The sequence below is a fragment of the Coturnix japonica genome, chromosome 2 (assembly GCF_054131305.1).
Source record: "Coturnix japonica strain WE chromosome 2, WE-NBRP24, whole genome shotgun sequence".
Taxonomy (NCBI): Eukaryota; Metazoa; Chordata; class Aves; order Galliformes; family Phasianidae; genus Coturnix; species Coturnix japonica.
The window spans coordinates 125,987,482-126,004,255 of NC_140664.1; the positions used below are offsets into that span (position 1 = coordinate 125,987,482).

Below are 16,774 nucleotides of genomic sequence, written 5' to 3' on the forward strand. Positions count from 1 at the left end.
TTATACTGGTACAAATACAGAATTTGGGTCAGGAATGTATTATGTATCTTTAGGGCTGTCAGTCCAGTGTTAGTTTCCATTTTTCTTTATATAAAAATTAGGGGGAAAAATAGTCTTATTTCCATGGCTCACTGTGTGTACTGGTGTTGGAAAAGTTCCACAATACATTATTCATTGTGTTTTCTTGTCTCTTCCAGACACATATGACCCCACCAAAGTTGAAAAGGTGTGAGATGAACAGAGAAGAGAATAAAGATGCCTGCTCTACCAAGAATGTTTCACTGATTTTCATTATTATTATTATTATTTTGCTGGGTGCTTTTTGTTTGTTTTTGTTCTTTGATGCTTGGAAATTGCCTCCATTTGTGGTGTTCATGGTGTACTGATAATGCCTTTACCACTGCCACTAGGAATTAGCTGTTCATATCTGAGACTGTTGCGGAGACCGCAGAAAAATTCAACTTCTCCATTGGAACCATCTGGCTTTGTAGCATTAAGACTTAATGCCTACAGTTGGCGAAGAGTTTTTATCTGAACAGTATTTCAGTCTTCTGCTGGGATGATGAAATGTATGAAGTGAGACTTTGGAGCTTTCTCTTTGGTGTAGATGTAAACGTGGGAGATGAGTGAGATGATTTTTAAAAGAATGTGAATTTATAAGCTAAACTTCTAAGTCTTTACAGTCTAAACATTGTTTAACTTACGGGATTTTTGGCCATAAGCAGAAAGTGCTGCTGCACTAAGTGGGGGAAGGAATGCGAGACAATGGTAGCAAAGACTGATTGTGAAATTATTTCTGACTTCCAGAGTCTGAATTTACTTGGATTAAATACTTACTTGCCACCTAGAGAGAAGAAAAGCAAAAAGCCCAAAGCTTCTAAAAAATGAAGATTTTTGTAGTACGTTGTACAGAACGTGTAATTATAGTAGCTGGCAACTAGTGTTCCTGACCAATGCAAAGTATACCACTGGCTGTTTTGCACTCAGTATTACCTATTTTTGTTTTGCTGTTTAGAAATTCTTTATATGAAAGAATAGTAGCTGGTTTAAAATAGCCCATTTTAACAAAATAACTATATTTCTTGTTACAGAATACTATCTATTTTTCTACGATGTAAACAATTGCTAACAAGTGGCAAGTATAAAGAAGTATTATTATTATTATTATTATATTTTAAGAAGACTTATCCCTCTGAGTGAAGGTGACCCGAGAAGATTTCACTTGTGTATCTTAATGCACGCTCCACGTTGCCCCGTATTCAGTAGCGCTCCCTTATTTTCTGAGAAGAGCCATCTGTGTACGTCTGTATGTACAACGGGGTTAACTCTATTTTTCGGCACTCAAGCCTCAGACGGTTCTTGGAGCAGCTTTGTGAAGCACAGCTGAGAGCTGTCTGGGCTGGTGTTGCTGCCATAACATTCCAGTGACTGTGCTTACCAAAAAGTGGGTTTGGATCTCTGTCCCAGTATCGCTGAGCAGCTCGGATGAAATATCTGTTTCTTTTCTTTCACTTAACCTTCCTTTTACACATCGTGGTTTTGGATTAGGCCAGTGTATTCAAAGAAATAAACCTGGGTTCAATTCTTCCCTGATGGTGCTTGGGAGGAGTTCAGATGTCTTCTTCAAGGCATTTAAATACATGTCTTTAAGTGTATGTTACCTGCACACACAAATGCATGAACTACAAAGTATATAATAAAGCCTATGCATTCTGCTCTTTGATACTGAATTAGCCTGTGTAGAATCTGTGATTTTAAAGCCTTTATGTTCATTTCTGTGCGTTGTTTTGGGGTTTGGGTTTTTTTTTGTATGTACCTGTTTGCTAACATTCCTCAGATAACTTGTTCATGTGCACCACTGGTCTATTTTACCATCTTCTTTTTTTGTTGCTGTTGTTTTGTAGCATAATTTCATTTTCCAAAATTTCATGTCTTTAAATATTTTTTTTCCTAAGAAGTCTGTAATCTGGAAAGAACAGCGGGGAGAAACACTCATCCTGTGTTTTGACAGAATGCATTTCTTGTCTGTAACACATGATTCTGTTACATATGGACTATTTAAAGCTTGTTTGAAAAGAAAATGCGGTGTATAATTTATTTTATTAACTCTTGAGCGTGCCGCCTGGCAATACTTGCTGACAAAGTTTCTCTACCATTCTCACTGGATTCACCTTTATTTTAAAACAATCGCTGGTTACTCATCTAGGATGTCTGGGAGCCATTACTTGCATTTCTTTCTCCTTCTGATGGGGAGGGGTCGATTGATTCTGCAACACATCTGTTTCATCGCTCACGTCAAGTAATTACTTTTCCAACACATGTAAGCATCCGAGGCGTTGAAAAAAGAAAGCAAGATCAGAAAAGATGGGAAGAAGCAATATTGCAACATTGCTCTTAATGGACAAGACTGTGAGAAATCAAAACCTAGGAAGTATGTAAGCTTTACTCTGCAGAAATGACCGATGGTTCAAAGACTGCAGTTAGTTCTGCCTTAAAAATGGTGCTTTAGTCTCAGTGCCCTGACTGTTTCATACTATTATGCATACCAGCAAGAAGAACACGGAGTACAGCTTTATGAATTATTGTGGCTTACTGTGTTTACAGTACCTGTGCCATAATTAAAATAACAGCTATTTGAATGTGCTGGGAAAATACCATAAATTAACATTTTTCCACCACTTACAAATAGTCAGCAGAAAGCTCCTTCTACACCAGATGTAGTTAAAAGATAGGAAATGATCACTTTCAGTGCTCAATAGGAGCATAAACTGTCATGGCAACAGCTATCGGCGGTAATGGCAGCTGCAGGAGCTCAGGGCTGAGTGGATGCAGAAGAGGAGGTTGTGGGGCTGTTTATGGTGCCTCCTGCAGTGCAGCAGTGTGACTGCAGGACTCAGCGCTTAAGTTTGTAAGCAGGAGGAAGAGCAGAGCTAGTTCCTCAAATAGCACTGGATTGCATGCAGCTTGTCATGCTGCTCTACTACTGCAGCCGGGGATGCTCTTCTGCCTGAGGAAGAAGAGTCACCTGTGAGCTCTGAGTGCTACACACCAGCTTTGCTCACCTGTGCTAAGCAAGGAAATCATGTCACTGGCTTTATAGTGGGGAGCTGAGAAGTGAGAAGGCGCTCGGGGATTCACTCCCTGAGGTAATGGCATTTTTTGAAGGTGGAAGTGCTCCCTCGTGTGGTTCCCCTGAGCACGAATTAGAACGGCAGGAGGAATCGATACTCTGCACCCGTCCAGTCCTTTCTAGAGGCATCCTGAACTGGGCAGCAGTGTGCTCCCAAGTGCGTATTTCAGATCCCACTGCCATCACAGCTAAATAGGGCGGGATGGGTTGTGCAAAGAAAAGAAATCCCTTTGCATGGCTCAAAATCAAAGGCCCAAATAAGCATCACTCATCAGCTAACAAAAACAGCAACAACAAAACAACAAAAAGCATAAGAAAGACTGCTGTATTTCAGACCGTTTCTACAGCAAACAACTGCATACTGTTTCGAAGCTGTTGTTTCCTTCACTCACCTCCTGCTGGAACACATAAAAATTAAAGGATGTTGGGAGCAAAGATTCTATATGCTAAAACAGCCAAAACCTTTGAAAAAAAAAAAGGAAGGATAGTATGCGCTTAAAGGGGTCGTGTAATAACATTAATCTGTCAAGTGTGCACCCTTTGAAAATAACCAGTCCCGTCAAGCTTGCTCACATATCAACATTGGAGTTTAGTAAAATATTTCTGTTGAATGTCATAAATCAATATTAGTCAATACTCTGTTGCCTTTGGCACATGGACAGCCAGCTGAATGTTGGTTTTGCAGTACTGGACCTCTTGCTCATATTTAAAATGACATTTTCTTCAGTGCCCCTTTTCAAAAGGAAAACAAGTGATTGGGAGACTAGTAAAAGTGAGAGCCCTGCATTTCAAATGGCACAAGTTCTTGCGAAGTGGGCATTTTGTCCAAGCTCAAGACCTGACTGAGGTGAATATACCTGAGAATTAAACCTCTACTTGACAGGAGCCAACAGCTGAAGTAAGTGGGACAAAACTGCAGGGTCCTGTGTTAAAAGGACTGTAAAGGATTAGGGATTTATTGGCTTTTTGAATGGTTTTTGTAAAAAATTCCTTTTGCAGGACAATGTTACTTTGGGGAAGGATGAAACACCGTCCTGATTTCATTCCACTGGCAGTAAACCATAATACTGTGGTCCTCATCTACAGGAGTGAGATTTACTTACACATGTAGACCACGGCATTTAAACTTCTATTCTTCTGCATCGCCTCAATAAAGGATCAAACCTGGAGATTTCATTAGATGATAATTCAATCACTGAATCCATTAGAGAAGTTGTGATTTAGTGCTGCTATTCAAACTTGCATGGAAATGTACACTGCACAACACCCCCCCACCCCCCGAACTAAACAAAAGCTGTTTACCATCAACTCTATTTTTAAAGGAAAAAATGTTTCCAAGAAAGAAAAAGGGAAATACTGATATCAATAGCAAAGCCCCAAACCACAATGCTATCTCCCACCCATGCAGAAAAATATGTTTGCAATATGGCTTGCAGAACTGCACAGCAGGGAGAGGGTGAAGGGAACTTCAGAACTGACCAACACATGGCTGAGATTAGAAATTAAAATGAAATCTCCCAGCCAAGAGAAACCGCAATAACATACAGAGTATAAATGAAAGAGGAACTTTCCACCCTCAACGGCAGCAATCTTCTTTCAGCCTTCTTTCTAGATCTGGACTTGCAGAGAGAGAAATCAGAACCATTCCAAAAGCTGCTCCTAACCTAAGGAACATGAGGAGATATATGTGCTAGACAGAGTATCGGCATCCAAGCTGAGTTCTGTTTGCTACCTTTAAGGTCTGTTCTGCTTCCACGCATGAGCAGCTTCTTCCTTTACAGCCTGGCAACCAGTCATTTGCTATGGGTAAACCCACCGTGTCAGAACATTTTCAATTCCCTTTGCACAGCTTGATATGAAACTGGGATAGTTTACTTTGGCTACATTGCAGCAAAGAATGGCATGCTCTGTATCTGTGCTGATAAGACTTCAAGAGAGCTACACTATTATTTTAATATTAAACAAAACAAAACACCAACAACTCACTGACAATAGTGTAAGCTACTCATGGTTAGTATGTGCAAGTCTGTTCTTTGTCACTGGCTCACAAACAGATTAGAGCTCACTGTTGGGCCCACACAAGTGTGGAGAAACAATGAATTCATCTTCCTACTCTTCTCCTGTCCCAGATCTACCTGCTGAACATGAGACCAGACAGGTTCAGTTGAGGCTGCACATGGAAACCACTGTTGAAGTTTCATTTCCATCAAGCAACTCTGATCTCATCCCATCTTCTCTTCTTCCCTGGCTTCTTTAAGTATTAAAACCTCTAGTCTGGCATAATCCCAACTACCATCCAATTTGAATCTACAAACAAATGTTTGGTTTTTTTTCTTCTGGAGGTAGGAGAGAGCAGACATCCAGTTTTACCTACTTGCAGTTGTTTCTTTGTTTTGGTACCCTGAGGCCTTATGCACAAAGCATCGGGCTGGACGTGTCATGGGGGCCAGCACACAGAGCCCAGTACTCCTTCCAAGCAAATCTGTAGGCCGTCATAACAATCCTGCAAAACAAGGCAGAGGTGGGTAAGAATGAGTGGATGCTGCTCAGCCCTCACTCAGGTCTCTTGCAAGGGCAACCAGAAACCAGCTGCAAGGCTCTGCACCCCCTCCAGCACCAGCTCTGGAGCCAGCGGGTCACTCACCCCTGGTCACATTATCCCACACAGCTCTGACTCTTTGCTAATCATGTAAGTCCTCTTGCTCTTATCTTATTCAACAAATCTTCTTTATCTCTGTCACTGGCCTCTTACAGCTCTAGAGCGTGTTTGACCTTTTGCTGGTAGTGGTGGTATGTATGCCCAGTTTCAGTTAAAGCTGTGTTATCTCTCTCTCTGTTCTTCTCAGAATCTTCTCAGGGGGAAGACAAACAGCTGCTGGGAATCCCCTTATGTGATTCATGCAGAGGTGCTAACACCAGCCCAAAGCAGCATCACACCTTGGGGGTGATGCAGAACGGAAGGGGGATGATCAGGAAGCAAACTCCTTCATTTTATGCCTGAAGTAAAAACATTTACTGTGCAGATAATCAAAATCAAGGCAAACATTTGCAAAAACAATAGGAATAAAAACCTCAGAGTCCTCCAGCACTGTACAGCTGTCTGTATCTTGCTTTGCCATTGATTTAACAGCCAGACCTTGGGACAGACCAGCAGGTCATATGTTGCACTAACTGGGGAGCTTCTCCTCTTACCCCTTTGCTTCTCCACTCAGACTACAGAGCATTTACACTCACTCTACTACCCCAAATACAACCCTTTGCCTCAGTTTGACTGCAGCTGCAAGAACAACCAGTCATGTGAAATTCACTGAACAAACAGTGCAGTGACCCAGCCAGCTGGTGTCATATGAAGTGGTGGGGTTATGACATCTCGTGGGCAGGAAGGCCTGTCATTTGTCCCACTTTCTCATTATTATCATAGCACAGTGTTTAGAGTATAAAGGAAGTCCCCTGCTCTCCCAGCGGTGGGTCACACTATAAATATCCAGATGGCAGAGGACAACGAGGGCTGTAAAACTCAGGATGTAGGTCACAGGATGGCTGTCTGCTTTCTGTCTGAGAGAACACGATAATAAACCCTTGCAACAAACTCCGATAACACCACATGAAAGGACTGCAAACACCGTGAAAGAGATCTTTGGCTGCAGTAAAACGTTACTGCTCTCCTCACTTTGTGACATGCTGCTTTTCTTATTTCCTTCCCTTTACAGCCCTTTCTTGCATGCCCAGGGCTGAAAAGTATCCACAACACTTTCTTGTTTTCATTTTACCTTTCAGGTACTTCTCCTTCTCAATGCAGATGCACATCTATGTTCCTGCAGCACCCTCCTTATCCTAAGCAGCTCTCATACAAACCAGTTACTGCATTCATAGGCGCCCTGAGGGACAGCTGTACCATGCCGTAAAATGCAGAGGGTCCTTCCCCAAAGAAGCACAGTGACGTCAGGGAGGTGAGTCAGGATAGAGACCAACTGCATCATATTCATATTTTTAACACGAAGATTCCTCATGTAAAAATCATCATTTGTTCCCCCGAAGAAGTGTAAAAATTCATGAGTGTTGTCAGCTCTTGTAATAAGAGGATGTTCATGGTGAACACATGCCTTTTATTCCTGTGTACTTTGCAGTTTTCTTACCAAACACTTATTGCTGTGGTGCTGGTGTTTTAATGACCCCTTACCTGCTCACATCCATCCCCAGGCTTTACCCACCCCATCCTTCACAACTCAACCACCACAGCTCTGTGTACAAACGGAGCAATGGATCTCTTCAAATTGAAGTTACAATTCAGTGTTTGGTGGCTGCATTTATATCCATACCACTTTGTTGAGAAATTATACTGCTTTAACTGCACCAGTGAAGCCTCAGAATTCCAGACTATAGGTTGACATTTCGCACAGACAGTGGTGCAAGGTATAACTCACGTCTTCGAAGGTATGAGGAGATTTATTTCCCATTTTTATTCTCCTTCTTGAGACAGGAACTGCCTTCTCGTGCTGGATCAGCAGGATATGCCCTGTGACACAGCCTTTAGCTGGCTGAAGAGTTAATGGCTTTAAAAGTCGCATCTCACTTGAGCTCCCCTCCCATCTACATGCACAGGGCAGGGAGGGAGCTGCACACAGCTGTGATCAGAGATAAGTGCCCCAGGGTCACCTCCACCTCCCTTCTACAGGGAAGACATTTGAACTCCTGGACCCTTCCTCAGTTCAGTCCCTAACTAACACACAGCAGGCAACTGGAAGAAAAACCCATCCCAGTGACTCAGTTTCTATGACTTCTGATCAATTTCCTAGAACTTTGCCTCAGGAATTCTTTTAGGAACTGTCTGTGCTTTTCAACCATGTAAATAGCTTAAAGAGTTCAACACAGCAGTGGAGCAGTGAAGCAGAGACTGAGCTGAGAAGGGAAAGGAAAAACTCGATTACATGAAGATATTAATAAGTAATAGTAATACAAGTAATACAAGTCCTATTCAGGGAAGTCACTTGTTCAGCCCACAGACCAGCCTGGAGTGGTGCATGCCTGTCCCTTTGCAGGTGGTCAGTGATAGCCCGGCTCTGACAGGTCTGACTGTGCTGTGCAGTGCAAACCCATGGCAGGCCCTCTTGGTGTCCTATTGGAAGACTCTTCCTCACTGCCTGAGGGTGAAGACAACAGGAGAGATAAAATCACAGCTGTGAATTTAGCTTAATTTCTGACTTCGAAGCACCTGTTCGCCCCTTTCTGTTGTTACACACCACACCATGACCTCTTCAGTGGCCTGTCAGGGAGCTGGTGCTTGTCCCTCCAGTGAGCACCTCATCAGCACTACTCGGAGCTCATTTCTCCATTTCTTCCCTTCCCACACAGAGGCCAAACAAGCTCCTGCAGCCCCTTCCTCGCACAAAGGACGTGAGGGCAGAGAAGGGACCGAAACTCCTCGGCCCCCTCAGGCGCTCAGGGGCCGCCATATCGGGCTGCCGCCTGTGGAGCCTTTGCAACAGCGGCACCTGCTGGCGGGAGCGGGCGCTAGGCGGGCTTTGATGCCGCCTCATGGAGGCAGAGCAGCAGGAGGCTGTTTTCAAAGTCAAACAATCTCATCTTCTTGCCGCCTTCCAAATCCTAGCAGCCACAGCTCCACGTCTCCTTCCCTACCAGGCATCCTACACCCCATACCCAACTATGTGACCCATGATCCCATTTGCCTTTGGGCAAATTTACAGCTGAATTGTCTGATCTCTGTCTTGCAGCTTTAGATCCAGCACGGGCAAATCTGACATTTCGAACTTGTGTGGAAAATCGCTTGGGGCAGGGAGTAAAGGGAGAGTCTGTGAGGGGTGGCTTTATTTTTCATTACCGATTGCACTGAGATGGCTGCAGAATAGCTGGAAAGGGATTAGGGAAGATAGGCAATAGGTTCTGTGTGCTTTTCACATTGTAAAATGGATGTAGTTCACCCACTTTCTTTTGAACAGCATTTTGAGGTCTGAAAGTAAGAAAGGACTGTACTAGCACTGTATTTCTGTAAGAGTTTTCTATTTTTTCTTATGTGCATTTCTTAAAGAAGAGTGTATTTCCAGCTCCCTACACATCGTCTCTTTCCTGTCCTCACAGGGAGATGGGTAGACGTCTTGGTTCCTTTTCTGGTGTCACAAAAGCCAAGCAGGGCCTTCTCATTACCTGTGCTGTGCCCGTCATGGCTCTTCAGGCCATCCTTGGAATTGCTGGCCTCTTTCAAGTCATACAACAAATCCTTTTTTAATCTATACAAATCCCTTCAGCATCGCAGGCTATAGGAGAGAGATTAATGCCAAGCACTTCAAATCAGCCTGGATACAAAGAAGCCAAATAGCTACTGCTCTCCTTTTGTGTTTCCTTCTTCCCTCACCTTCCAATCCTGCCAATGAAAAAGCAGAGTGTTCATTTAAAGGACTCTGAAGGTGGTGAAAACACAGTTATAACTGCAGAACCAAAACTGGAGAAATAAACAGATGAAGACTTCAAGTCCCACAAATAGAAACTTCTCTATTTTCAAATGAGCGTTAGATTAGACTCTCCTCTACAGTGTTCCAGAAGCATTTATCTGACTTTCTTCTGAGCTGACCAGAGCCAGAGCACAGGCTGCCCTCCTGGGAAATGCCTGCTAGCCACCTCTTTGAACAGGCATTTCTCAAATCGAGTCTCATTTGACAAGAAAAAGAACAAAAGAAACAGAACACCCAGCTATTCGCTACATGCAAACAATGAGGCTGCACCCTTCCAGCATGTGAAGGCAGGAAGGAGCAAACATCTCTCCTAAGGAAGTTGCCACAAGAGTCCCCCTTCTTCAAACACATCTTCATGTTGCCCCATGGCAAAGGCCAGGTTTAAGGGCAACAGCTGTGAATCCCACCACCTGCAGGCTGCTTCCTATACAAGCCAAGCCAGCTGCTTTCCCTCTTCTATAAAGGGCACAGATTGGACTTACAAAGGTTTTTTGGGGGGCAGATTTATTTTCATAAAATTAAAGTTCTTTAAAAGCACGAGTTCTTTTTCTTTCTTTTTAAGGCCAAAAGCCTAATGCCTTTCACTCCAGCAGCGTCTGTCTTTTAATGTAATTAGCCAGTATTATTTTAAAGATCTGCACAAACATTTTCAGTGAGGTCATCTCTCTTGCAGTGCGAGAGACTATAGGGGAAATGTGTACCACTGAATAGCAAATTTGAAAGGACTAACATAGATCAGAGACTTTGAAACAGCATTTAGGTTGATAAATATGAAGGTATACCTATGTACAATTAGGTATCTTAATCAGAACCTTATCTGAGTTGCTGTTTAAAGTTGTTTTAACCCTTAGAAAGGGATAAGCAGGCAAAGAGAGGCAATGCTCACACAAAAGGAGTTGGTTTTGAGATGATGCTTTTCCCTTCTCCTTCAAACAGGGCTTCCTGCAAGTAAACACCAACATTTTAGGAGTGAGCATCTTCAGGTAGAAAGAAGCTGATTTGGGGGAATATTTGTTATCACTTTGGTTTAATCTGTCAACAACAACAATCTGTCCATGGATTAATCCCACATGTTTTTTAGTGCAGAACAGAACTCCAGTGACTCAGTCTGAGCATACTGGATATTCACTGTCACTTTCTGGTTGTGGACTTAGTTCAGTGCAACTCTTGGTGTCAGTCTAATCTCAGTGAATGTCTTCAGGAAAACATAGGTGTTCATAAAACATTGGTCCCAGGCTGAATAGCTTTGAACCCTCTGTGGAGAAACTTTCGTATAGGTTCTCTCTCATGTGCTACTTTGAAGAGGTCTAGCAGTGCTTGGCTGCTTGCTATAAATCCTAGTCTTCTTTGTTTATAATCTCACTAAACTTTTAAATATGTTTGGGTAGTGGATTTTCCACGTCACTCTTCTGTTTTGGGCTTTAATTTCTACAAATGGAGCTACTTCCAAAATTTAAGTTCAGGATGAAAAATGCTTCTTTTTCCCCCTTGTGTCCTGAAATATTTGAGAGCCCCTTGGTGGGTCGTGGCAGCTGGGGGCAGTTCTTTCACCCTCAGGAAAAGGCTCAGAGTGTGGCAGAAGAAGTGGCCATAGTGCAGAGTGTAGGCCTGAAGAACAGCCTTTGAAACCCCAAAGCAGTCATAAAGACACATTTACAGGCTGTGACTTTAGCATCTCCCAGATGTCATGCTTGAAAATCCAGAAAAATCAAGTGTGACACATTTCAAACTAAACACTCAGTTTTCTAGAGGGCTTTAACTGTCGTGATTGATGTGGCTGAGTGTAGGATGGGATGTTCACTCACAGATTTGCTAATCTCACAGACTGGCTTGAAAATAATGATTGTTTTCTGTGGAGCACAGACACTGCAGTGATGGCTGCAACAGAAGGATAACATGACTCTGTCATTCAAAAAGCTAAAACAGTATAATGACCTTACTTCTGGTATTGCCTAACTTTTGAATACTTGACTTGGCACCCTTTGTATTGTTCTTTAAATAGGGTTTTTATGGGAGATAATATGACTCTGACAGGCTGAAAAGCCAGTTATTAGGCAAGCTTCTTAATCTCTTTCTAACTTTACAGTTCCAGTGCCCAGCCCTGAAATTGAGTTGTCAAATATGATTGATCAAATCTATGGTTCTTAGCCATCATCTGTGGATCCCTGGAACAGCCCCCGAGGGAACTCTCCACCTTAACTAACTGCTTGTTGTCAGCCAGCTTACATTTGAGAAGCAGGGCCTTCCAGAACGCTATATGCTCCTTAGAGGTTTGCAAATGAAAATCATGGATTTTATCATGGAATCATAGAGGAACAGAATATCCCCATTTGGAAGAGAATCAGAAGGTTCACCAAGTACAAGCCCTGGCTCCACAAAGGACCACTCAAATTTAATGTCTGAGTGCATCGTCCTGCACTCAGGGCCATACCCACAGCCCTGTGCAGCCCATTCCATGCCCACCGCCCTCTGGTGCAGAACCATCCCCTGACCCCCAGCTGCCCCTCCCCTGGCACAGCTCCATGCTGTTCCCTCGGGCCCTGACACACAGAGCAGAGCTCAGCGCTGCCACTCCGCTCCCAGAGCTGTAGGCTGCCATGAGGCCTCCTCTCAGCATTAACCTCTTTGTGAATTGGCCACAAACAAGTTACAATCATTGAATACATTTTGCTTTATCAGAATTACTCAGTGCATAACTTTCGTAGCTTCTTGATCAAAAGAAAGTTTGGAAGTTTATGACTAGTATCCAGTATTTGGACGCTGACTGAATTCATGAGTCACGAGGATGTTGTTGCTCCTCGTTTTCCCACTGAGCAAGTGAAACTTAGCTGCAAGTTTTCTGCCTGATCACTCCCATTTATACAAGTCTAAAATTGCCCTTTTCTGTGAACATTTCCTATTGTTACTTAAAAATTTATTGCTTGGCTCAAACAATAGACCCTGTCAAATATAATGTGCGTTTGAACACCTGCATGGCCTCTGGAAACTGACTGCTGGAGACACATGAGCAGCTTAAATAAAAGGCAGTAAATGCTTCACCTCACACTTTCTTTTTAATAAAGTATCTACAAACTCTTTGGCCTTTATGATATTCTTGGAGTAAGTAAGTGAATCAGTTGTAAAGATGTGAATTAACATTTCCAGAAAGTGTTTTTATGTTCAAGATCTGGAGAAGGAAATTGCTTTGGATGCACAAAGGACAACTCTGGAAGAGATGTGTGGCACTTTTGGGTCCCTACAGCATATCAAACTTTGCAAGAGCAAAATAGCTATGATAAAGTATGGTAAATCAAAGCATACAGCAATTCCCCTTATTGACCACTTTAACTTGGTTAACTCCTGAGTGTAGTGGATTTTGAGCTGCTCTGAAGGGATAGTTACTAAGCTGTGCATTGCTCACTAGATTTGTCAAGTACAAGACTGCCAAAGGGCAATAGGTTTAAGAAACAAAACCCATACAAATTAGAAACCTCCATAGCTGTTGTTGTTGGTTTTTTTTTAATAAAATAATTCAGCTGCTTTTTTCATAACAGAATCTTTAAAAGGTTCAATAAAGAAACTGCATATTTTACTCATTTTTGTCACACTCTAAACTTACAGGCTAATAGGCATGAGCTGTTTTAAATACAGGAAAGGGAACTGGAAGGGTTTTGGTCTGTCTTTCGGATTTCCCTGTCTGGATCCAGCCGTTGCCTTGCTTCTGCCTGACAGACAGCACTAGATATCAACACTGTTCACATTCTTCCACGTGGGCCAAAGGGATTAGAACACTGCAATTAGACTTAAAGCAGAAGGATTTTATCTCTGTCAGGTCTAGCTGCCCTGGCTTCCTTTGCAGTCAATGGAAAGAGGCAGGGGAACACTTTGGGGTCATGCTTCTTAGACATCTGTTTTGGGATGAGACGTGACAAAATCAAGACTCCATGATATCAGCCAAATATTATTTATTATTCCAAACTCAGATGTCTGCCATGTCTCCCCATGGTCACTGTAGTTTTTGCAGTACTTTCCAAGTGTAAATTAGAAAGTCACTCTACGTATAGAAAAACAAGGGTTTCAGCACTTAGCTTAACTTTTCTCTCATACAGGAGAGGTTCCATTCAGGAAGCAGCGAGCTCTGGAAGCTGGGGCCCTTCTGCTCTCTGCCACCTTCCCCTGAAGGTGCTGAAGTACACAGGAAGGTATCAGGAGCAGAGTGGTGGACGGAGCATCTCAGCAGCCCAAGCATGTTTACATCTTGCTGTCATGTCTCCTGGGTTACCAGCATATGGAGGGACATGGGTTTTATTCCCCCAGATCTGTATCTTGTTTCCATACTAAACTAATCACACTCCATGAGCCTTGCTTGAATGCTCTTCCCATAACTCTTTTTTTCCTGTTGTAAATCACATGCACAGTGCACTGTAGAGCCCCATTTATGAAAACAAGATCTGTAACAAAACCCTCTTAACACCAGTAAATCTTCTTTAAATGAATTGGACCTGTAGCTTCAATTACAAAGCTGGGCTATGACAGCTGCAGAATGAGCCATGCCAACAACAACAGCGAGGCAGATCACTGTCATGAGGGTGCTAGGAGAGTTTCAGGAAAGGCTTGGATGCTCCCTCCTTCCCTTCAAGCACTTTCACATCTGCAGTGCATTACATCCCCATCCAGATGACTTCACTGGGATCTCCAGTGTTCTCAGGAGTATTTACATTATCAGAAAAGAAACCACTAATTTATTTGTTCAGTGTTCCACATAAATATACGCATATCCCAGTGTGAAATAGCTCACATTTATTTGTTTTTCTTTGTTTTCACATGGACCTACCCTGGATTTTCAGTTTTACAGTGTGTATAAAGAATTAAACTCTTTAATTAGATTGTAAATCCTCTGAATCATATCTTTACCCTGTGTTTGTGCACTGGATGCCATCAGAGGATGCTCTCCTTCAGCATTATGAAAAATAGATAGAGCACCTTCAGAATCTGAGCAGACCACTTAAGGATAAGGACAGATCTAGTGACTCTCAGATGGCCAACCAGCAGGGAAAGGCTGCAGATGATATTTCTATCCTCTTCCTTGAGTCTTGGGCACAGAGCACAAAGCAATTGCTTCTCCTCATGCCTTCCTTTTGATCTCTGTGCTGGGCTAGAAGGACCCACTGGGTAGTTATGAGTCAGGCTCTGAGGGCAGGGCCAGTGGCAACCAAGATGGTTTTCACCCATCTTGTCATATTGACACAAACTGTGAGATTTTCCTGCTACCTGCCTCACTTGTAGCTCTTGGAGTAGCTCTCTCAAGCCATCTTGATGCCATCAAACTCAGAATAGCACAGGACCTCTTTGTTTCCATTCAGTTTTTAGAGGGTCTATGCTTATCTGTTTTCTTGTCTGCTCCTGCTGCAGGCTGAGTCATGTTGATTTAGTAAGGGACGATCCCTTAGTGACGGAGAAATGGAGGAAAGCAACATTAAAAGAATGCATTTCTCTTGCTGGAGCATTTGGCTATTGCAAATGGCCTGGAGACACGTGGTCCTGTGGACTTCCTCACTGAGCTGTTTGTGTATGTAGAGCTGGTGCAGTCTTGTGTACCGCAGAGTACATGATGTCAGGGTCAGTGACAAAAACAGAGACCTAGCTTGCTAAAGAGAGATCACTGAGGAAAAGTGCAAAGGTCTTTGTGCATCACTGCATCTCCTTCACCTAATTATGTGATCTATTAGAGATGGTAAAAAAGAAATTGAAAGAATTGAAAGTTCCCCACATTCGGCTGGGTTGGCTGGAGCAAAGCCACAGCCATCACCTACATAAATACCCAGGAGCAGTAGAAAGGCTGCAGATGTTCAAGCTCCTGAATGGCTGCAGTGCTCTGCAATAAGGCAAAGGAGAGGTGTGTGGGTGTGCATGCTACACGGCCTTCTGGTGCTTAGGAATTTGAGGATGAATATTTCTCTTGATTGCTTAGTTTCTAAAAACCAGCTGGGAGCATATCAATAATGTTTGGCACTGCTCGTGAGTCCAAATATGACAGTATGTATGCTCACTGTCCATATATCCAACCCTAAATGATCTGGGCTCAAAAATGAGTTTGCTGGTTTGGACTTGGATCTAACTGCATGCCCCAGGAGAAGGTTTAAGGGTAGGGTGTGGCTGAGAAAGCAAGAGAAAAGCCCCTAGAACTGCAGCCAGCTTTAGTCAGAAGAACCACATGGTTACTGTAGTACAGCTGCGTGGTGTTCTCAGCTATAAACCACACTTCAGACTCAGGCTGAAGTGGATTTGGGTACTGTAGAGATACACAGAGCAAAACAATTGACAAAGCCCACATGAGACAGTGTTTAGAAAGCATTGTTTGGCCAGCAGCAGGGTTCTTTTCAAGCTCTGCTCTGGCTGCTACTCTTATTTCTGAAGGTACAGCTACACAAACAAGTGACTGCGGGGTTGTGCATTCACATCACATCGTGTTTTCCACAGCCAGGTGCCATACACAGCCTGTAGTGGGTGAAAAGTTGCCTAACCCTAAAGGCAAGATTGCTATTACTAGCTAAACCAGCACTGTAAATCCACACCTGCTCTCCATTTAGAGTAATGTTTTCACAGCCGTATGCCATGTTACTAATGCACTTGCTAGAGGTGTGGTTTCATGGATGTCCAAACATGCAGTGTGAGCTGGGTGTTAGAGATGGAGGCAGAATATGAGCATCCAGCAGTGGGAGGGGAGAGGAGTCCAGGGTCAGCACCACTTCACAATCACATACATTATCTTTCTCCTCTATCCATTACTTGGATAATTCTGGCCACGAGATGTTTTCCAAATGGTTAATCATCTGGTAATCCATTGATCAAAAGGAGATGGGCCAAATTTTCTGTCTACGTCATCATGCACTGTGCAGTTACTCACATGTTGGCCATTTCACCAGCTTGTGGAAGGAGCAGGGACTTGCTGGAGAAACTGGCAGCCTGGCAGGAGAATGGCTCCTGCACATCTGCTGGGCTCCTAGGGACACTGCTCAGCCTCCTCATGTGGAGAGGCCACAGGTTCCGTGTGGGCTGTTTTATAGACCTCAGTCACAGACTTTATCTATTACCCTTCAGTCACAGACTTTGTCTATTAACCTCTTCTACAGGAAGAAGGGAAAAATAGTGCGTTAATGGGGAGAGGATAACCCTATCATTCTATCCATATTCCCCC

The 16,774-nt window shown here is 43.2% G+C and overlaps 1 protein-coding gene across 2 annotated transcripts in view; it reads left to right on the forward strand.

The window, feature by feature from the left end:
• JCAD (junctional cadherin 5 associated) overlaps window positions 1–2,081 on the forward strand; it is a 53,572-nt gene extending 51,491 nt beyond the window's left edge. For both annotated transcript variants that reach the window (XM_085538792.1, XM_015853198.2), the window contains exon 4: window positions 198–2,081. In XM_085538792.1, coding sequence (XP_085394918.1) covers window positions 198–232 — 35 coding nt within the window. In that variant the 3' untranslated portion in view covers window positions 233–2,081. The remainder of the gene's footprint in view (window positions 1–197) is intronic.
• Window positions 2,082–16,774: the final 14,693 nt, after the last annotated feature.